Raw genomic sequence first — 22,306 nt, 5'->3', positions numbered from 1 at the left:
AGAACTGCCGCACCTGCGGTGTTGGTCAGGTATACAGAACCTGAGCACCCTCAAAGTCGCATTCGTTAAGTGAATGACACTCGGCTGTGTGATCCCAGTTTTCCCATGGGAACCATAGCACTTCCACTCTGGGTAGGAGCCGACCGTAGCCCGAAAAACCCACATGACCCTGATGGGATTCGAACCCATGACCTCCCGGCCCGCAGCCCGATGCGCTAACCACTGCGCTACGGGGGCCGGTGAGTACAATGAATCTTTGTCTTCGTTAGACACGGACTCTAACGCAGAAAAGCAGAACTGCGTCACACTTCCAGCCAAGCTTGGGCAAGCACTCGAAGCAGGTCAAGCATCAGCAGCAGCCTACTCTTGGCTAACTGAATCGGAACAGGCCGTGATTCACAGCTACGGTTCATAGGAAGGTGAGCGTTCCCAAAGGTTCAAGGAACTTCAGGAACACTTATGCTCTATCAAGAGTTTTTTCCCACCGAGAAGGACTCTGGTATCATGTACTCAGGCGTCACTCTCGCTTACCGTGAGGAGATAGGTCGCGCCTCTCTAGAGCTGACTTCTATCTCCCAGACCCTTTCGGGGCTCACACCATCCCACGGCCAGCCGGTTATGTACTGCGTGCAAAACATACACGGCGCCCGCTTACGCGACGCCCGCAAGAGAACCGCAGTTTTAAGCGGTGCTCCTGTTAGCGCGATCACCACGGGTGGTCCCATTAACAGGTTTTACTGAACATCGCAGTTTATCAGCGCACGCGGGAAGAAGATATCTTCCTCGACGTGGCAGCATGGCTATCGTATAATTTTACTCGGGCTGCATTTTCGGTTATTTCCTTAGGTTTCGGTTTTAAGACAATTTCTTCGATGTAGAAGTCTAGAAAATGCCAGAATTAGACTCGACATTTTCTCCTGCCTCTAGCCAGCGAACAAGAGACACGTCTTTTTGTCTCCGGTTCATTACGAACAATTTAGCAGCTACCTCATGGAGACTATGGTATTGTGGCTTACTCAACCTCAATTCCATCAGTGCTCCACTCCCCGGAGGGTTACACTTCTGGTCGGCTGGAACTCCCTTCGTTCGATCCGAAAGGTAGACGCACAGGTTTTTGTTCGTTGTTCACACCGATACTAGCTTCACTACTCTCGTTTTCTATTGAAGACAAGGTTCGTCTTCTTCTTTTGAACTTTCACAGCTCTCTTTTTAGAGTTATGACTGTCTTCCTGGATTCGCTGATTGGAAGAAGTTTTCACTTCTTTCGTCCGTCAGGAGCAAGACAGAGTCAGCGAGGTTGACGCTCTTTCCGGTCGTCCGGAAGACGTAACTCACGAGGCTTAAGGTCAATTTCACTCAGGTTTAGACCAGACTTTCTGGCTTTCATCTAACCAGACCAACACCCACCGCTCAGTAGGTTTTTTAGCCAGGCGACTCAGACTTGGTCAACGGTCCCTTCAGGGCCCTAGGCCACTACCTGTCTCGCATGCAACTGCTAAATTCAACAATGTTGCTCTTTATATCCTTTGACATGAAAACGTGACAAGGATATTTATCTAAATTGACCCTCTCTAGGTGGTTTTTTACCATCATTAGCCAAATCTATGAGTGGTGAGAAACAAAAGGGGGGGGGGGGGGGCAGTCTGCCCTTCCTCCAGCATTGGCAAGAGTGCACGATTTTAGAACTTGGGCATCGCCTCTAGCAGTCCTCAGTTCAGGAGGACTCTATGATGTTCTACGAACAGCTTTTTGGAAGGCAGACGACGTTTCATCAATTTTGAGAAACGTCGTCGGAACTAGACAGGATATCCCCCGTTCTGCCTTGTGGCAGCAGGAGCGGGTCAAGTCCACTTCAGAGTATATAAATAGGTTCCCACCGCCTTTTTGAAGCTATCTGCTTATATGTGATTCGGAGTAAGGATATGTAATTTAATCGAAAATTTTAATAATAAATTTTCATTTGATTAATATACTTAACCTTCTTCTTCTTCTTCGGCGTTCCAGAATATACTTAACCGAATCACATAGTGAATTCCCTCCCACCAACCCCGCATTATAGTTTCTATGTATTCTATAAAGTCGTATGACTAGCCACGTGCTGTGGAGCGGTAGTGACGTCACACATGCCATAGGGGAGATAACCCCTATGGACTGGCGTCCTTAAAAACGCACTATAGCAGCACTTTTTTGTGGGGTTGCTTCCCTTTGACGGGTAGCGTATTTCAGACCTGTAGCATCTCAGACTGTGTCAATGCTTATATGTGATTCGGAGTAAGAATATGTAATTTAATGGAGCTATATATATATATATATGGAGATGGACATCGCCAGGTTTTTAAATGTCTGTAAGAGCATTGTCTCGAGGTCATAACGACCTACTATACAAAGAACCGTTATCTGTCCGTTATGACACAGAGAAAACGCCTTTTTGGTTGTCCCTTAATTCGTAGATCGTAAACATCAAGCTACGGGAACAGTCACACAAACTCAAAAGTATAATTATTTGGAGCTCTTCGGATTATCTTTTTTATCATGTACGCATACAAGGAACACACACGTAGTCGCAGACAGACAGATGCATAAACTCGCGCGCTTGCACACCATATCACTGTGCCAAAGACAAATTTAAAGAACAACACACCATAGCAGATCTTAACTAAGGGAAACAAGTTTCAATCGCTGAGCTTTGTGCAATTAACCTAAATAGTGTAAAGTATGTGTCCATGTGTCCCGACCACTCAGCCACCTTGATATGAGTTTTGCAGACGTCATCGTCTAAAAATAGAACAGCGCAGTGGAGTGAGATTTTACTTTTTATTTCTTCAAAGTCATGAGGCTATGACATTTGAGCCCATGCAAGAATGTTTCTGAAACTTGGCTCACATGTAATGGCAGCATTTCTTGCAACGTATACAAAGTTGCGTGCATGTCACATTTGTATCTGGGATGTTACAATCGTTTACAAATTTTTAACGAAAAACCGTTACAACGTCCATTCTCGGGTTCTGTTTGCTCTAAGTACTAGTGCGAATACAGATGAGGGTCTTTGTCATCGTTCTGTGAAAGTTGGAGAGTGATGCTATTTGTAGTTCTCGATTTATTGCATATCAACTGCAGCTACACAGCAAAAACCCTGGATTTGTTGCTGTAAAATTCCACTCGTGCAAAAAACATGAGTGTACGTGGGAGTTTCAGCCCACGAACGCAGAAGAAGAAGAAGAAGAAGTTGCTGTTTTTCAGGATTGTGGTCGCTCTCTTTTACACACTAGATATAATGATATAATAATAACTGGACATTTTTAAATGCCTAACCTATGGCTCTCGGCCCTTTACAAAAGAACATATACAAAATAGAACAATTAAATGTACAACCTACATAAAACAATTAATCATACGGACAAAAATCACCACATGTACTGTTCATATATGCTATACACACTATATATACACACATACCCAGATCAGCATGACTGCGCGACTGATTTGAACGAAATGTGTATGGACTGTTAGGTAAGACACCAAATAAACTTTCGGATGTAAAAAATGTAAATTATAATTCAGTTTAAGTTACCGTTTCGACGGTTGAAAGTGAATCATGTTGTCAAAAAAACACCAATTTTGAGAGTAGGCGTGGTCACGAACATGTGACGTCATACCCAAATATTACTCAGATCCAGGAAACACATTTTTGAGCAGAAAAAAGACTGATCTTCAAATACACGTATATTTCTGACCCAAAAACTGCTGTTTAACATCTGGGCTATACCACTGAAAAAATATTCTTAACTTTTTGTGCTCACTGTATATTTCTACTGTATGTAACAGCTCGGGGAGCTCTGTGATCAGAAACATATGGTTTACAGGAGGCGGAGGGTGTCTTTAAAAGAATGTTTGCAAAAAGTTAGGGTGGCCCTTCAATTCTATTGAGCAGTTTACTGTTTTTAAACAACTTTGCTTCAAAGCTCCAAAACTCACAGCCAAAAAGCGATTGAATGGGATCCACACACATCCTTTATACCACCTACATGGTCATCAAAATTACTGACCAGCATTGATAGCCGACTGTCTGGCCTCCACCTTGTCCCCCATCTGGTATACTACTTGGGGTGACGGTCCCACGAACGCGATGCCCGCATCAATCACGGCTTGTGCAAAGTCCGACCGTTCTGACATGAACCCGTAGCCTGGATGAATGGCGTCCACATCATTCTCCTGGTGAAACCAAACACAGAGGATAAACTTCCCTTTATTTTATTTGTTTGTTATAGTTCATGACTGAGGTACATTTTAATATAAAATTTCTAAAGTAAATTTTCATTTGATTAATATACTTACCCCAATCACATATAGCATTTGACACAGTCTGAGATGCTAGGTACTGAAAACGCTTACCCGTCTAACCAATTAAAGGGAAGCAACCCCATCACCAAAAAGGCAAACGTAGCCATGGTAACGGGCCGGAACCCTGGGAGTTACCTCCCATCTAGTGGACATTACGTCACTTCCTACCACACCAACTCATACGGCTTTCAGAAAGCTAAAAACCATAAGCGGGGCAGGCGGGCGGGCCTACACTATGTGATTGGGGTAAGTATATTAATCAAATGAAAATTTACTTTAGAAATTTTATATTAAATTACATATGCTTACTCCCAATCACATATAGCAGATAACATCAACAAGGCGGTGGGAAAGAAAAATCCAACTCACTTTAAAAACCTTGCCAGAAACTGGCCCGCTGCCCAAAAAAGGCATGAAGGGCCCGGTGGGAAAGAAAATTCTAACTCACTCTAACACCCTTACCAGGAACTGGCCCCCTGCCAACAAGTCAGAAAGGGGCCAGAGAAAATCCTGAAAGACAGCCAGGATGTCGCTTAACCAAACTTGCTAAAGACACCTTCAGAAAGCCAGAAAGCTGTGCCCAACACTTCCCCCCGGACCGTAAAGAAAACGGCCCAGGAAGGAAGAAGAGCCCTGGATTACATGAACCCGAGCCAAGAGGAGGGGAAGACAATCTGACCCCTCCCCCCCTTTTATTGGAAGGCTATGCCAAAGCCCGACAACACCTGAGAGATATAGGTCAGCTCCAGAGAAGAGTGACCAATCTCCACGCAAAAAGAAAGAAAGACCTGAGTACAAAGTACCAGAGTCCAACCCGATGATAAAAACTCAAAAAGAGCATAAGCGTTCCTAAAGTTCCAAGAACATGAAGAAAGGCTCACCCCCCCCCCCCCCCCCCCCTAAGCACACTGTCTGCTACTCTGCGTTAGAGTACAAACTAACCAAGAAACGATCAAGGTTTGTTTGTTTGTTTGTTTATTTGTTGCTTAAGGTCCAGCCGACTACGCAGAGCCATATCAGGACGAGGAAGGGGGGGATGAAGGGGGCCACTTGTCAAGCGATTCCTGTTTACAAATGCACTAACCCATTACTTGTGTCCCAGCAGGCTTTAGTAAAACTAAATTAATACCTACTGGAAGATTACCAGTTTCCAGTATGTTAAAATAGGCTTAACCTATCTACTGCTGGACTTACATCAGAACACTAACAGATTAAACTATACATGAATCGCGAGACAAGCGGCAAGAGAAGAGATTTTTGGAAAAAATACAGGTGAATGAGCAAGAAGGCAGAAAAAAGAAAAGAATTCATGAAGAAAAAGAGAGCATGACAGGAAAGAGGAACCAAAAATCTACCTAACAGCAAACTAGAAAGCTCCTGCGGTTCCAAAAACAGGAGAGGCCTTTAATTTCATAACCGCAGTGCCCCACTGCGGGAAACGATCAAGGTACTCTTAGGAAGTGACACAAGAAAACATCAGAAAAAACCCTGACTGCGATCTTTTGACATCGTCACCCATAAAGCATGCAAAAGAAGGGTGCCGTAAACAGCAGACCTGCTGCTCTCAAAAGAGATGGTAACCAGAAATCCTCTACCCGTTCGTGCCAAAGCAGAAAGAGATAGTACGAGGAAGCAGCTACTTACAACAAGCATAAGCACCCGAAAGTGCGGAAGTCACAGAGGACAAAAGTCTAGAGTGACCATGAACAAAATGGCTCCAAGCCATAGAGTCCGCAGTTCAGTCTGCTTGTAGGTAATTGAAACCGAATCAAGAACCCAAAGCCAAAAACACGACTGGTAGGCATACTGGAAAAGGCGTGAAGCCGACCAGCCAAAAGACTCCCGAGACAAAGAGTTCTCAGGAAAAAACTGGAAATTAAATCCAAGATCAAAACAAGAGCCCTCCTGAGTTTGAGCGAAAAACCAGAAAGCGTATGTCCACGTCTGAAAGACTGAGGGACAAACACTGAGCCATAGACATATTAGCCTGTGATAGAAGGGTGACTGTAACAAGAAACCCGACCGAACGGAAGTCGTACTGACTCACCTCAGAAAGAGGATGAAGAAAGCCTAGAAATCCGCCAACACAGGAACCGGAAATGCCATAGCTACCTGCGAAATGCAGGAGACAATTGCACAGGTCAAGGCTAAAAGCCATAATCCAAAATTTTATAAATAAATTTTCATTTAATTAATATACTTACCCAACTCACAAATAGCAATTAACTCTAGTTCAGTGCTGGTAACGCTGTATGCGTCCCCTTGGTAACAAGGGAGACCACTCTAAAAAAGAAAGTGATCAATCCCATAATGCCCGACTATTGCTAGTCTGACTTTTGTATGCGTGCGCATATGCCGCCATCTTATCATTCCAAACCGAAGCCCAACTCACTCTTTTTTAGACCCCGATATCAACCACAGCGGGGAGGTGGGAGGGAATAAACGTTGTGAGTTGGGTAAGTATATTAATTAAATGAAAATTTATTTATAAAATTTTGGATTAAATTACATATCTTTACCCAACTCACAAATAGCAGATTGCTACTATAGGTGGCGGGTACTTACCGAAAATCAAAGAAGAAGGACTTGTCCTGCGGCTACCATAGCCGGTAGCGCAAAACTGCCGTCCTGTCTCAAGGAGGAGATGTCTCTGAGATAATAGTTCAGGAAGACATCCTCCGATTTCCAATAGGCTGCCTCCAATACATCAGCCAGATGGCCTGATCGGAGCACTGCCACAGAGGAGGCCCATGCCCTTGCCTCATGAGTTCTTGCTGAAGTCAGGGGAAGAACCGCCCTAACCTCTCCAGACTGAGTATGCCACCAGGCATACGCCTGCCTGATCAATGTGGAGACCCACTTGGTTAAAGTCACTTTCGCAATGTCTTTACACCTTGCTGTATTGAGCGAAATGAAAAGCAATTTTTGACTTTCTGAACGAATGAACTGCATTCGAGACAGGTACCTGCTGAGCGTTCTAACTGGACAGTTAACGATGTCAGGGTCTCCAGGAGCAAGAATGTTGCTCAAGGCAGGAATGTTAATGACAGGTGAAATTTGGCCTGGTTTCTGATTTTTAGCTAAAAATTCTGGCCTGAATTTGAGAGATATAGAACCATCTTTTTCGGTTGAAATATCTTTAGCTAAGCCGGATAAAGCATGAACCTCACTTCCTTCTATCTCAAGACGAGCAACAAATCCCAGGCAGGGAGCGGAGACTTCTCGCGCGCGGCCTTAAGGGAGGCGCCCTTAATAACACTAGCAACAACCCCATCAAGAGTGATCTTATGGCCTAGTTGCCTTAGCGTTGACGAAATCGCGGACCTTCTAACACGAAGGGAAGATGCCGACCCCCCCTGTTCTGCTAGCCAGGCTAAATGGTTGGCTACCTGCATCGATCTTGGTGCCAAGGGCTTAACTCTGTTAAGAACACACCACTTAACCCAGGAGGCCCAGTGAGACGAGTAGACCGAGCTGGTCGACTTCCTATGGGCATGTTTCACGAAGTTTATCGTGGCAGAAGAGGCCCCTGCCTTGAGCATAGAGCTTCTGACAGAATCCAACCGTGAAGGTTGAGGGCCTGAGGATTCTCGTGAGGGATGCCTGACCTGGGTTGTAAGAGTTCTCCCTTTCTTACTGCGATGGGGATAGGCGGTCGAACCGCCAGTCGCAGCAAGTCCGGGAACCAGTGCTGGCTTGGCCAAAATGGGGCAACCAGAACCAGCGCTGGTCTCTCCAGGTCAACCTTCCTGATAACTTTGCCCAAAAGACAATACGGAGGGAAGGCGTAGGCTGTCAGCCCCGTCCAGTCCAATTCTAGAGCATTCACGCCCCACGCCAGAGGATCCGGGAAGGGGGAAACAAACAGAGGAAGCCTCGCCGAATACCGAGTTGCGAACAAGTCGATTAGAGGCTTCTCTATCTGCACCCAAAGACGGTGCAGGGACTGGTGAGACAGAGTCCACTCTGAATGGACCACCTTGTCTCCCCTGCTCAGCGCGTCTGCAAGGACGTTCAAGCTGCCCTTCAGAAAGATGGCTGACAGCAGTATGTGATGCGAAACGCACCACTTTAGAATGAGGCAAGCACTGTCTGAGAGACAGCGAGATCTCGTTCCGCCCTGCCTGTTCACGTAAGCCGCAACAGTCATGTTGTCGGTGTACAGCCTGACATGACTGTTCTGAATGAACGGCAGGAAAGCTTGGAGGGCCAACAAAACGGCCTCCAACTCCAGAGCATTGATATGGCGTGTGGGCTGAGACAAGTCCCACACCCCCGACGCCACATGCTCCCCCAGGTGAGCCCCCCACCCCGTCAGAGAAGCATCGGTGAACAGCTCGTTCTCTGGCGACGGGCAAACTATCGGGACTCCCTGTGAAACCCAGGGGAGGAGCCAGACCTGTGTGGTCACGAAAAACCAGGTCTCCAGAGAAATCTGAGTGTCCCATCCCTGGGTTGACTAATCCCACCGGGACTGAAGGGCAGCCTGAAAAGGCCTTTTGTGGACCCTGCCCAGTGGGATAAGAGTAGCCATAGACTCCATCTGGCCAAGTACTGATGTCAGAACCCGTACACTGGCCAGATTCTCTCCGTGAAGCGCACGGAGCAAGTCTTGAAGTTTGGCCACCCTCTTCTGAGACGGGCGGACAGTTCAACTGAGAGTGTCGAACTCCATCCCTAAGTAAGTGAACTTCTGGGAAGGAACCAGTTCTGATTTGACCTGGTTTACAGAAAATCCGAGCTGAGCGGCCTGACTGAGAACCTTGCGAGTATGAACGTGGCAAAGATCCCTGTCCTGATGGAGGATTAGCCAATCGTCCAAGTAAGCTCGCAGACGAATGCCCTCTTTTCTCAACAGAGCGCAGAGTTGACGTACCACGATGGTGAAAATCCATGGTGCAAGAGAAAGGCCAAACGGGAGAGCCCTGAACTGATAGGCCTTGTCTCCCCAGCGGAAGCGCAACCACTTCCTGTCCGTGACATGCATCATGACATGAAAATACGCGTCCGTTAGGTCCACTGAGGTAGCCCAATCGCCTGGACGAAGCGCCTCTCGCACAGAGGTCGGCGTTTCCAACGTGAACTTCACAGTCCGGAGATACTTGTTCAGAGTCGACAGATCCAGAACCGGTCTCCAAGCCCCCGAGGCTTTCGGTACAACAAACAGTCTGCCGTAAAACCCCGGGGACCGTAAGTCCAAGACTTCCTCTATCGCCCCTTTCGAGAGAAGGGCTGTCACTTCTCCCTGAACTGCGGCTCTCGCCTCTGGGTCTCTTGGAGGTTTGCAAGGCGGGATTATCCTGGTCAGAGGTGCCTTTTGCCCTGACCAGAGAAGTCTGAACCCCGAACGAACGATCCCGGTAACCCACTTGCTCTCCACTAGCTGCAGCCAGGAAGTGAGGGCCCTGGACGGGCCGCCCGCCACAACCAGTGCGGGGGCTACCGGGAAGGCCTGTTCGGGGAAGTTTCATTGGGGGTGGGGCTTGCGCCCCGACCCCCTAGAACCACCAAAAGATTGTCCCCTCTTAGGGTAGGGTGCACCACGACCTCTACCCGCCGAGGAGAAGGACTGCTTCTGTGATTTGCCACCACCACCACCAGACGAGGAAGTCTGAGGCTTGGCAGAAGACTGTGTCTGTGTCCGTGTCTGAGACTGAGAGTGAGGTTTGCCTTGAGCCTTAGGCAAACCTTGAAAGGCAATGCGGGCTATGGCGAGATCCCTCGCGTCTGCTGTCTCCTTCTGGAGTGCGTCCAAAAAGGACTGACCCAATAAAGATCCCTCCGAAAAGGGTGAAACTTTCAAGGTCTCAATCGTGGCCTTGTCACGAATCCTCGAGCCCGCCAAGAAAGCCGACCTCCTCGAATGAGAAGCATGTGCGTAGAGGTTTGCTGAAAGTGACATCTGTTCCCTTGTCACCTTAGCCAACGTGGCCAAAAGGGTAGACACGTCAAGCGCCGAAGCGTCGAACCGAAATTCGAATGGATCCAAAGAAGTCGCGATCGACCTCGAAAGAGACCGTTGCAAAGATTCTGACACTGACGTCAGTTCAAGCAAAGATCTCCCTGCATCCTCCAGCGCCACCATGGAAGCCTCGGTATACGGAACCATCGAGCTAGAGCCGTATCCGTCTTCCCGCAACGAAGCAAGCTCAGGCGTAACCGGCAGAACAGCCGTAGGCAACGCGAAAGGCTCGATCAGCTTCACAGGTCGAGGTGCAAGCTTGAGTTTCTGAATACCAGACACAGCTCGCTCCCCCGCCTTAGCCAGCCAAGGCAGAACGTCCTCTGGTGCATCTCCTCGTTGTATCAACAACGGCACCGCCGGACCGTTCTTCCCTTTGAACACATTTGCCATAACATAGGCAACCGAAGATGATTCTTTAAACCGGAACTGAACCGAGTCGTTCTTGGCAGACCGGAAATCATCGACAGCGGACATGGGTGGCGGAAGTCTCTCCTTACTTCTCACCACCCCTTCCGGAAAGTACTTGAACGCCGTCTCGGCTGCCGAGGCCACCGCGCTCGACAGCTTCGCCGGTAAGTTGAGTAGGGCGTCATCCACCACCGTGGAATTACCCTCGTCCAACCCTCCTTCCTGCTCGCCAACGCAGTCAGGTGGGTGCGCGCCAGAGAGACTTGCAAAGTCCTCGGAGTCACACCCGACATCCTGCCCCCAGGGCGGAAGTAGAACCAGGCATACCTGACACTGAATCAGAGGTTTATGCAGAATTCTTACGATTCACAGGGCTCCCTGCCACCACTGACCGAGCACAATGCAGATGGCCAGCAATGACAGGAGAGCTTTCACCACCTACGTGGCTTACTCGCTCCTGTGATCGCACCCCACTGTCACCAGAGAACCTGGCAACTTGTGGAGAAGACATACCTTTAGTGAGCCCCGGCTCATGCAGAAGGGACACCAGCCGACCACCGGCATGCTGAGAAGCATGCACTTCCGCTTGAACCACGGAAGAAGCAGCCAAAGCGGAAACCGCAGCGGAAGCTGAAGCGGAACCGGAAGTGGAAGGAGAAGGTGAAGACCTGATTCTCCCCAACGAAGTGACATCAAAGACGCCAGTCGGAAGTGCGCGGATCTCTGCTTTCGTCGACGACAAATCGGCCGCCAAAGTTGATACCAGAGAACTTAACGTAAGTAGCAACAAAGCAATGTCGAAGGGCGACACACCTGAATCACCAGGAGCCCCCGACGAAACAACATGTTTAACAACATTCTTATCTTTGTCACTACGAGTGACTTTGTCCTTCTTCACGGACAAAATGGCGGACGACGGCTTGTCAACATCAACATCAACATCACATTCTACAATTCCCGGTTCTACAAGAGAAGTGGCGGAATGTCCAGCACTCCTCTTTCTAGACGAAGAACTTCTCTTAGACGAAGTAGTACTAGTAGTAGGAGAAGCTGCAGCAGAAGCCTGTCTCGAACTAGTTCTATTCTTGGCGCTCTCCGCCATGGCAAAGCAAACTCACAAAAAAAATTTGTACTCGAAAAATTTACAAGTTCACAAACACGCGACAAAATGTCGCCAAAGTTTTCGTAAAACAAGAAAGCTCTCACCCCAAAACAGCCATTGTGCAAACAAAGCTCGGCAGCAGACCAAGGGGCAAAGTCAAAGTCAGGAGACAATGAAACAAGGCTGAACACAGCCGGAGCGTACTAGATAAGCGACCAGTCTTGTTGAACGCTGAGTGTGGAATGATAAGATGGCGGCATATGCGCACGCATACGGAAGTCAGACTAGCAATAGTCAGGCATTATGGGATTGATCACTTTCTTTTTTAGAGTGGTCTCCCTTGTTACCAAGGGGACGCGTACAGCGTTACCAGCACTGAACTAGAGTTAATTGCTATTTGTGAGTTGGGTAAAGATATGTAATTTAATGCCCGTAGGACAGCCATAATTCCGAAGTACCCGCCGTACACAGGTAAACGAAAGAAAATAGGAACATTAGCCAGCTCCCCCCTTCTAGAAGGAGAGGACTGGCCAAAACTGAGAGAGAAGGTAAGCCACAAAGGATGACTCCTCAGACCTACATTGCCAAAGACAATGCCCCCTCAGAAAATCTGAATGTAACCTCCAAGGCCAACTCAAGAACATCTTAAGTTAGGACGAAACACCAGAACAAATCTGATCGCCGAGAAAGACAGAGTCGGACCCAGCGACAGACAATAATGACCACAAAGGTCAATCGTTGTTTCTAAAACCCTGACGTAACTAAGACGCCGGTAAGAGAAACAGCCTCTCCGGCAAGCCGGAAGTGCGACAGAAGCAGCAGCCCGTGGCTGAAACAACTGTTCGCCGACTGAGGGTGGGCACCCGTAAACCCGAAGGGCAGAGAAGTGAGGATCAACCACCTGATCTCCGCTTACACCTGCTATGGAAAACCCCAAAAGATGTCTCTTCTCTAGCCACCGACTGAAGTCAGAGTGGCCGAGCGAAAGAAAATGCCGAAGTCACATCTACCAGAGGCAGAAACAGTACACGGGATAACCGGAAAACCGGAAACCCGCGTACCAGAACATCATCCCGACCGATACCCTGACTGAAAGCTCAGAAACAGCCAAATGACATCCAAGACAACGGAACTGAATGGACAGAAGCCCCCCCACCGGAAAGGTGACGAGACAACTACCCCGGCCGAGGAGCTAGAACGCCCGAAAGCGGCCGCTGTTTTTTTTAATTTTTTATTTGTTGATTTTTTTAATTTAAGCTCTTTAACTCAACAGGTTAAAATTTTATCTACATACAAATTGGTTTTGTTTTCTGCAACATTTTTTTTTTTTCAAACAATTTTATTCACATAAATAACAACAATTAACAATATCTCATACAATGAATTAAATACAACTTATCGAGAACAGCAAGCTAACTTTTTTAACGTTTTGTTCTTCGAACACTCACACAAAAATGCTTCTTATCTGTAACTGCCTATTAAAAATACTTTCCAACGGTAAAAACGAATTTGTTTTTTTATATATACTAACGCACATCTTTCCGATTAAGATAATGTGGTTCAATTTATACATAGTTGCCTTTCTCACCATTACAAAATGCATACCAAATAAAACATCACTAACATTCAAAATAATCTTAATTTCTAAAGTACGAAAAATAAATTCTTCAATAAACTTCCAGAATTTGTATACAACCGGGCATTCAAAAAAGAAGTGTTCAATGAAATCAGTTACATCACAGCAGTAATTACATTTATTAGTTTCCGTTACTTTCATTTTACACAGGAGAATGTTGGTCGGATAAATGTTGTGCATAATTTTCCAGTGTAAAACTCTTAATCTAGTCTCTTGTGTTGACTGATAGGCAACTATCCAGGATCGTTCATCAATTTCTACATTAAACTTTCTCTTCCAAAATCCTCCGGAACATGGTACATCTGTTTTCATATTAATAATCTCTTTCCTATATTCGCTGGCACTTAACACATTTTTGCCGTTAAACAGTGGTAAGGTAATACAAACATCATCAGTCATATTTACAGCATTTTTCCTCATAAATAATGACACAGCAGCTTTTACAACATTATATTCAAGAATGCGGTTTGGCGAATATCCAATCAAATCACAAATATCTTGATATGATAATATATCTCCCGAACGTACAATGTCAGTTAATACCAATACACCTCGTTGTATCCAACTCTCAAAAAATAAAACTTTGCCACTATACGTTATGCATGCATTATTCCATAATAAAATCGGCCCGATTGTCCCACGATCGTAGTGGTTATTATCCAGCCAATATTTTAATACTGCTTTCCAAAAGTGTGATTTCACTAGGTCTAACCCTTTAAATCTTGCACTGTTTACATTCGATAAGAAACATTCAAAATGTTTTCCAAAACGCAAATACATCATCTTTGGAGTGAAACTCCAATTATCATTTTCGGCCGCTGTTCCTTTCTCCCAGAAAACAACCGGAAAGAAGAGGAACAGTATATCCGGCCACAGCCGGAAATGCAACCGACAAAGTCGCACCATGCGAAAACTAAGGCTGCTTAGGCTGAGGCCGGAAGCTGAAAAGCCCGGAAGCCAGTCTCCGGTCAACCCCAGCACAGTCACAGAGTGACCATGTGGTGAGAGACCTAAGATTCCGAAAAGGAAAGTACCGGGAAGTAACCTCCGCCACAGCTGCAAGAATAGCCTTGAGCCTTGACGGAAATCCCGACCATGTCCCTTCGCTGACCACCGACTGAACCTCAGAGTGGACCATTAAAGGACAAAGACCAAAGTCATAAACCCAGCGGTGGGAGGAAGCACGGAATAACCGGAAACCGGAAAACCGTAACACCGGAAAAGGACCTCACTCATCCCTTGACCATGAGGAAAAGGGTAAGTAGACCAACCATCCGACCACCGGCCTGGATAAGCGGACGTCACAACACCCTCCGGGTGAAGCAACGACTGCCCCGACTGAAGCACAGAGTGCTGAAAGCCAACTGCTATTGTTCCCTCTCTGACACCCAAACGGAAGTGACAGAAAGAGGAACAGCATATCTGACCGAAGCCGGAAAACGCCGCCGCCGAAACCACAGAATGCGGAAACAAAGACTGCGTAGACTGAGGCAGGGAGCCATAAAGCCAGGAGGCCAGTCTGCGGTCCATCCTACCACCAACGTCGGAGCGTACAAGTGAAGGAGGACCTATTGCCAGCCACTGTTGCTTCCTCCTTGCCATCCAAACGGAATTGCCAAGAAGAAGAACAGCAAACCCGGCCGAAGCCGGCTAGCAGCCGCCGAAACCGTCACAACGGAAACGAAGACTGCAGAGACTGAGGCCGAAAGCCATAAAGCCCGGAGGCCAGTCTGTGGTCCACCCAAACCCTAGCGCCAAAGCGAACCTGAGTAGGTGGACCTATGCTTTCAGTCAAAACCGAAACAATGCAGCCGCCGACACCGCCACAGCGGAAACGAAGACTGCATAGACTGAGGCCGGAAGCCATAAAGCCCGAAGGCCAGTCTGCGATCCCTCCGTACCCCGCCGCTACAGCGTACGTGGACCTATGCTTCCGGCCGAAACCGGAACCGTTTATCCCGGCCGAAACCGGGAACGGCCGCCGCTGCCAGTCAACAAAGTCCGAACCTGCAACAGGCGTTCTTGTCAACGGGCCGCAAGCCACCCGAAAACGCAGCCGCCGAAACCGCCACAGCGGAAACGAAGACTGCAAAGACTGAGGCTGGAAGCCATAATGCCCGGAGGCCAGTCTGCGGTCCCTCCATACACCGCAGCTTCAGCGTACGTGTGTAGGTGGACCTATGCTTCCGGCCGAAACCGGAAACGCAGCCGCCGAAACCGCAACAGCGGAAACGAAGACTGCATAGACTGAGGCCGGAAGCCATAAAGCCCGAAGGCCAGTCTGCGGTCCCACCCACCACCGCAGTCAGAACGACCAAGTGAAGGAGGAACCGTGTTCCCGGACGAACCGGAAAACGCAGCCGCCGAAACCGCCAAAGCGGAAACGAAGACTGCATAGACTGAGGCCGGAAGCCATAAAGCCCGGAGGCCAGCCTATGGTCCCCCCCCCCCCACCCCCGCAGTCGGAACGACCGAGGAAGGGAGGAACCATGTTTCCGGCCGAAACCGGAAACGCAGCCGCCGAAACTGCCAAAGCGGAAACGAAAGCTGCATAGACTGAGGCCGGAAGCCATTAAGCCCGAAGGCCAGCCTATAGTTTATTCCGGCCGAAACCGGAAACGGCCGCCGCCGCCAGCCAACGAATTCCGGTCCTGAAACAGGCGGAAAATGTCAACTGGCCGCAAGCCACCGCTGCTGGTCAACGACCCCAAGCCTCGAAAGGAGGTGTCGGCCGACCAGCAGAGTGCAGGTAGTGAAGCTGCAAAGAACTGTTTCCCGGCAGGGAGTGTCCAGTCGCCTCACCAGGGCCGTCGGACCAGTTCGACTTACTTGAGAGTCCACCTGAGGAGGCGGAGACCGCTGAAGCAGGAACCTGAATTCCGGAAACCGGAAGGCACGACCAGCGAAGCAAGTGACAACACATCCCCCACCGCAGGCGGAAATGCGGCGCTGCCGGAAACAACCGGGCGCTGCATCACCTCGTACACCAAAAGCGGATCTCTGAAACGAGGGACAGTAAAACAGAGAACACAAACGCCCCCTGCTCCAAAGCCAAAGCCCAGGAGGAGACAATAGTAACGCTAGAACACACAGAGCTAGCACTACTACCAAGAGTAACGGCCTACGATCGAAACTCCCACTATTCTTTCCGTTTATCAGAGTCAGCCATGCTGACTAAACAAACAAACGAAACACAAACAAAGATTACTGACAAACGCAAGTCCGAACGGACAGAAAGCTCAGTAACACACAATGTTCAAAGAACAACAAAATACCAACACCTGCAAACTACTAGAGTAAGCAGACAAAGGCAAACACGCCAAAATATCAAAGTCACAACAATGACCAAATTGCAAATGGTGACCACGCTGAACGTCGCTGATAAACAAGTCCCAAAGGACGAAAAAACCAGCAACAAACCAGCGAACAAGTTAATAAACAACAAATAAGAACGAGCTCACCCAAAGGAGCCCGCACGGGAGAAGACGAGTAACGTGGCCGGCAGGTGAGCGAACTCACACAAGGTAGCCACAGAGCGCAAAAATTCACAACCTCTCTCTACGGCTGCTGAAAGAAGCAGGGATTCATCTAGGGCTGCGCCCTGCGCCAATGGCGCATTCTATCTTGAAATGACCCATAGAACCTTGAGCAAGTGCGCCGTATGACCCATCACTTAAGTGTTGCAATGCGCCAGCCTTCCTCCCTTTTCTGACTAGCTCACTTCATATCACTGCCTCTAGTACTTCCTAGCCAAGATAAAATGTTAATTAGTTTATTTTCCTCCTTTCAAATAAAATAATTCGTGACGGTCGTCGGTAACTGGAAGAAGAAAGGGAAGACAGCGACTGTGTGGTTGTGAAGAGAAACTGTCGTCTGCTTGTACAAGGGGAAGTAACTGTAATCGCCGGCACAGAACGGAAACGATGTTTGATTGGCTCATGAAATTGGTTTTCCCAGAAACGTAACATTTGGTTGTTGATCCCAACAATAATAGTGTCAGTGAAAATGCCACCGAAAAAGAAACTGAAGCTGATCAGCGGTCAAGGGAAGTTAGTGTTTGGTACTCCAACTCCACCCCCACCTCCTGAAACCGAGCGCACAGAGCCGGTTGGTTCCACTTCGTCGGCATCTCCCGATTTATCTACCCACAGCGACAGCCATGTGTCCTCCGAGACTGATCGTGGTGATAAGTTGTCGAGTGCATGTGCCGAGTCCCCCGGAGATAGCACAGTGAATACACGCAATTTTCAGAAAGGATGGCTTGTTCATTATCCGTGGCTTGCTTTTGAGAATGGCCTTATGTTTTGTAAAGTGTGTCGTCAGCATGGCAAAACAAACAGCATGGCAGTAGGCTCTTCAAACTTCCGCACAAGTACGCTCACAAGACATTTGGATAGTGCTGATCACAAGCTTGTAATGTCAGCTCCCAAAGAAAAAAAGAACCTTGACGAGGCAATGAAAAAAGCTTTCTCAAAAGAAGAACTAGCAGTGAGTGTAGCTTTTAAAACTCTATTCTGGATGTGCAAAGAAGGGGTCCCTTTGGCAAAATTCAAATCCCTCATGACTCTGCTCAAACTGCTTCAAGTGCCCAACATCTCAGCACTTCATTGCACCGAAAACTGTGACTATACCAGTAGCATTAGTGTTGATGGTTTTTTGAAGGTTTTGTCAGATTTGATCGACGAAAACATTGTAAAAAAAATCAAAGCTTCACCAGTCATAACAGTGTTTGTTGACGAAAGTACTGACATTGTGATTCACCACAAGCTTGCCATTAACACGAGGGTTGTAGACCCACTCACTCTCCAGCCATCTACTTTCTTTCTCACTGATGTGCGACTTCACAACGCAACTGGCGCAGGCATATTTGAGGCAATCAAACATGAACTAGATAAAAGGGACATCGACATGCTGAAAGTGTATGGTCTTGGTACAGATGGTGCCTCCACCATGACAGGTCAGGGCAAGGGGCTGACTTGGCATTTCTTGCGTTTGAACCCTCACATCAAAAACACTCATTGTAGCGCTCATTGTGTAGCACTTGTGTCTGAGCAAGCAGCACAGAAAGTAAAGAATGTGCAAGAGTTCAGTGAAACAGTCAAAAGCATTTACAAATTCTTCCAACAGTCCCCCAAACAGAGTGATGCTCTAGAAGAAATACAGAAAGTCTTGGATGAACCGATTCTTCGTTGCAGAGAAGTACATGCTATAAGATGGCTATCATTCTTCCTCGCATTGGAAACTGTGTACAGAACCTTGGACTCGCTGATCACACTCTTCGAAACAAATAGTGCAACTAACGCCAAAGCAAACGGACTGAAGAAAAAGGTTGGCCAGGAATTGTTCATCAAGCTCACTTACTGTCTGCTGGATTGGTTACAACCAATCATGCGCCTGAGTCAGTATTTTCAGAAGCAGGACATAGACCTCAGTGTGGCCAAGGTCAATGTTGACTTTGCCATCAAAGATATGAAGAAAATGAGAGATGCCGATACCAGCACAGACTGCCCACTGCTGTTCTACACACAGAAGCTTGACCATGATCTTCATGATGGGATTTTCAAAGGACACAGAGTTGCTAAAAATGCTGCACACTTTGAGAATGTGAAAACGCAGTTCCTGCAGAATATGATCGACAATCTGAAGGCCAGATTTCCGGACTCAGAAACCATGTCCAGGTTTGCAGTGTTCGGCATGAGGTCTCTCCAGTTCCTGGATGGGGAGGCCTTGGACGTGTTTGGCAATGAGGACATCCAGGTAGTGGCTGATTTCTACTGCAACAGGCAGTCCCACACCTACAAGAAGGATGACAAGACTACAGCAGTCTCCTACTCAGAACCTTTTCTCCAGTGCTCACCGGCAGATGTACTGAGAGAGTGGGAAAGATGCAAACTGATTGTGAAATCCAACAGGTTAACCGGTCTGCCCCTCTCATATCTGTGGGAGTCATTGGCCAAGCTTCAAGAAGAAGGGTCACTGGATTGCCCCAATCTCATCAAACTTGCCACTCTTGTCTTGACCCACCCTGTGCACTCATGTGACTGTGAGAGGACTTTCAGTGTCCAAAACTTGACTCTCACTTCCCTCAGAAGCCGTCTGTCGCCTGAAAAATGTGATCAGCTGATGAGGGTGAAGATTGAAGGGGGTGAGCTTGCTGACTTTGACTTTGAGGCTGCAATTGCCAGATGGAGTGAGTGTCGGAGAAAGATTTTCACCAGCAAGAAATAGTGTGTCAGTGTCTATATTTTAAGTCAAACCCTCATTCAATCTCTATGGTCATACGCTCAGACTGACAATAGTGACATGGATTTAACCGAGTCTTCATTTTCTTGAACTTTGGATTAATTGATTTTCTCCTCAAAAACTATTATCTGTCATATAAATGTGTTTCACCTGTGGTTGCTGAATCATCAAAACACCAGTGTTGGATTATATTCACTCATCTATTCACTCTTGACTTGCTCCAGTCCATTTCAGGTACCGCAACACACGTTCTATACATCTCTCTCCCTCTTTCTCTTGCTATGTGTGTTGTGTGTGTGTGTGTGTGTCAGTCTTTGTGTGTGTGTGAGTGCGTGCACGTGCATGTGTACAGCAATTTATTTGGCTACATTTGTTTGCGGTGGCTTGACCCATTATCATTCAAATTGACCCATACATTTTCAAGAGAATGGGTCAATTGACCCATAGGCCTGTCATTCCAGATGAATCCCTGAAGAAGTATGAGTTGGTGTGGTAGGAAGTGACGTAATGTCCACTAGATGGGAGGTAACTCCCGGGGTTCTGGCCCGTTACCATGGCTACGTTTGCCTTTTTGGTGATGGGGTTGCTTCCCTTTAATTGGTTAGACGGGTAAGCGTTTTCAGTACCTAGTATCTCAGACTGTGTCAAATGCTATATGTGATTGGGAGTAAGCATATGTAATTTAATCAACACTCAGATGCAACCAGATGTTGTTCTTAACATAATCTGAGGTGAAAAATACTATCTAAATCACCCACTTAAAATGGAAAATAAATGCTACAAACACATAAAATAGGAGAAAAGATGAAGAAAGATGGGAGAAAGAGGTGAAAAGAGAGAGAGAGACAGAAAGAAAGAGAGAAACAGACAGAGAGAAAGAGAAAGAAAAAGAGAGAAAGAAAATGAGAGAGAGAGAGAGAGAGAAACAGAAATACTGAATTCTATATACAGTGGAACCCATGTATAACGACTACCCAAGGCACCAAACCAAAAGCAGTCCTTTTAGACAGATGGTCATTATGTAAAGGTGAAAGAACCTTGTCAAGGTTTCTTCGGGATGGTCGTAATGGGCGGGTGTTTGTTATCAAGAGGTGGTCTCCAGGAAAGATTCATTTGTACTTTTTCAAAAGCAAGCGCACCTGCAGTAACAAACACCACCCATTCAGACACACCAGTTTTTCCCCTGCACACACATTTGAAACACATTCGACCGGCGAAGTGGCCTAGTGGATAAGACATCGGCCTTCTAATCGGAAGGACATGAGTTCAAATCCCAACCGTGGCCGCCTGGTGGGTTAAGGGTGGAGATTTTTCCTATCTACAAGGTCAACTTATGTGCAGACCTTCTAGTGCCTTATCCCCCTTCGTGTGTACACGCAAACTCAAGACCTAGTGTGCACGGAAAAGATCCTGCAATCCATGTCAGAGTTCGGTAGGTTATAGAAACACAAAAATACCCAGCATGCTTCACCGATAGCAGTGTATGGCTGCTTGAATGGCGGGGTAAAAACGGTCATACAAGTAAAACCGCACTCAAGCAAAAATATGAGTGAACGTGGGAGTTTGTCCATGAACGAAGAAGAAGAAGAAGAAGAAGAAGAAGAAGAAACACATTCCAACTATATCAAATAGTTTTACAAGAACTGACCTGAGCAATTTCTATGATTTCTGGAATGTTGAGGTAGGCGGCCACTGGAGGCAGCCCCTTGCCTATGAGGTAGGATTCATCAGCCTTCTGTCTGTGCATCTGGTTGATATCCTGCTCCGAGTATATTGCAACCGTCCGAATGCCCATCTCTGTGCAGGCTCGGAACACCCGGATTGCAATTTCACCTGCAGATCATCAAAAGTGAGGACATTTTGACCAAAGATAAAGGACACAGTTTAAATCTCTAAAATAGTTATTTTATTAACTAGCGTGAGAGACCTGGCTTCGCCCGGGCTTCTGTCTGTCTTTGGCTGTCTGTGTGCGTCTCTCAAACACACACACACACACACACACACACACGCAGGTAATAAAACATTCTGAGTTCGGTTCAAAAGTGTATGTTTAAAAAGAAAATTTATTAAGTGATGTAAAGAGAAGCATTTATACGCAGACATTCACACGCACATACCGTGGCTGACACGCATGGCTTCGTGCTTTGATCTGAATACTCCGGAATATGACGTGAACCTGCTGAGGGATGCAGACGCGGCTTGTGCTTTGATGTGTTGTAGACGAAATGTAGCCGTTTTAGTAGACATGCAGTGATGACATCGAGATTGCTATAATTCTTTTTTCTTTTATACACAAATACACATTCACGCACAGTCATCGTGGCTGAGATGCCTGGCCGCAGGTACACACTTATTAGAAAGAATCCACAATTTATACGTAAGAGTTTAAAACGCTTAAATGCATGCATTGACAGACTTGGAAGGGCATGCATGTATAGAAAGTTTTTAAACTCCGTCACGCTGCGCTCTCTCGCCCATTGCGACGACAGCCATTATTGGCTACTGCAATGTACTACATCCAGATCCAGATCCAGAGAGGGAGAGAGAGAGAGTGTGTGTATGTGTGTGTGTGTGTGTTCGTGCGTGCTTGCGTGTGTGTGTGTCACGTGTA

The 22,306-nt window shown here is 47.1% G+C and overlaps 2 protein-coding genes and 1 non-coding gene across 7 annotated transcripts in view; 1 reads left to right on the top strand and 2 right to left on the bottom strand.

Annotated features, from left to right (window-relative positions):
- The window catches only part of LOC138952783 (pyruvate carboxylase, mitochondrial-like), a 479,047-nt gene that overhangs the window by 434,611 nt on the left and 22,130 nt on the right, over positions 1-22,306 (bottom strand). For all 5 annotated transcript variants that reach the window (XM_070324522.1, XM_070324518.1, XM_070324521.1 and 2 more), the window contains exons 3-4: positions 21,344-21,528; positions 4,047-4,212 (exon numbers count right to left, since the gene is read on the bottom strand). In XM_070324522.1, coding sequence (XP_070180623.1) covers positions 4,047-4,212; positions 21,344-21,528 — 351 coding nt within the window. The remainder of the gene's footprint in view (positions 1-4,046; positions 4,213-21,343; positions 21,529-22,306) is intronic.
- Positions 165-238, bottom strand: Trnar-gcg (transfer RNA arginine (anticodon GCG)). The gene has a single exon. It is a non-coding gene; the product is annotated as a tRNA-Arg (tRNA).
- LOC138952537 (zinc finger protein 862-like) lies at positions 17,033-19,680 on the top strand. The gene has a single exon (XM_070324222.1). It carries the CDS (start codon positions 17,458-17,460, stop codon positions 19,678-19,680), a length of 2,223 nt encoding a protein of 740 aa, XP_070180323.1. The 5' UTR covers positions 17,033-17,457.

The sequence above is a fragment of the Littorina saxatilis genome, linkage group LG17, assembly GCF_037325665.1.
Source record: "Littorina saxatilis isolate snail1 linkage group LG17, US_GU_Lsax_2.0, whole genome shotgun sequence".
Lineage (NCBI taxonomy): Eukaryota > Metazoa > Mollusca > Gastropoda > Littorinimorpha > Littorinidae > Littorina > Littorina saxatilis.
Note: the sequence above shows the minus strand (reverse complement) of the source record. Positions and strands in the feature narration are given on the sequence as shown.

Coding starts and splice junctions, on each gene's coding strand:
- LOC138952537 (XM_070324222.1), top strand. CDS start 17,458: ATGCCACCGAAAAAGAAACTGAAGCTGATCAGCGGTCAAGGGAAGTTA.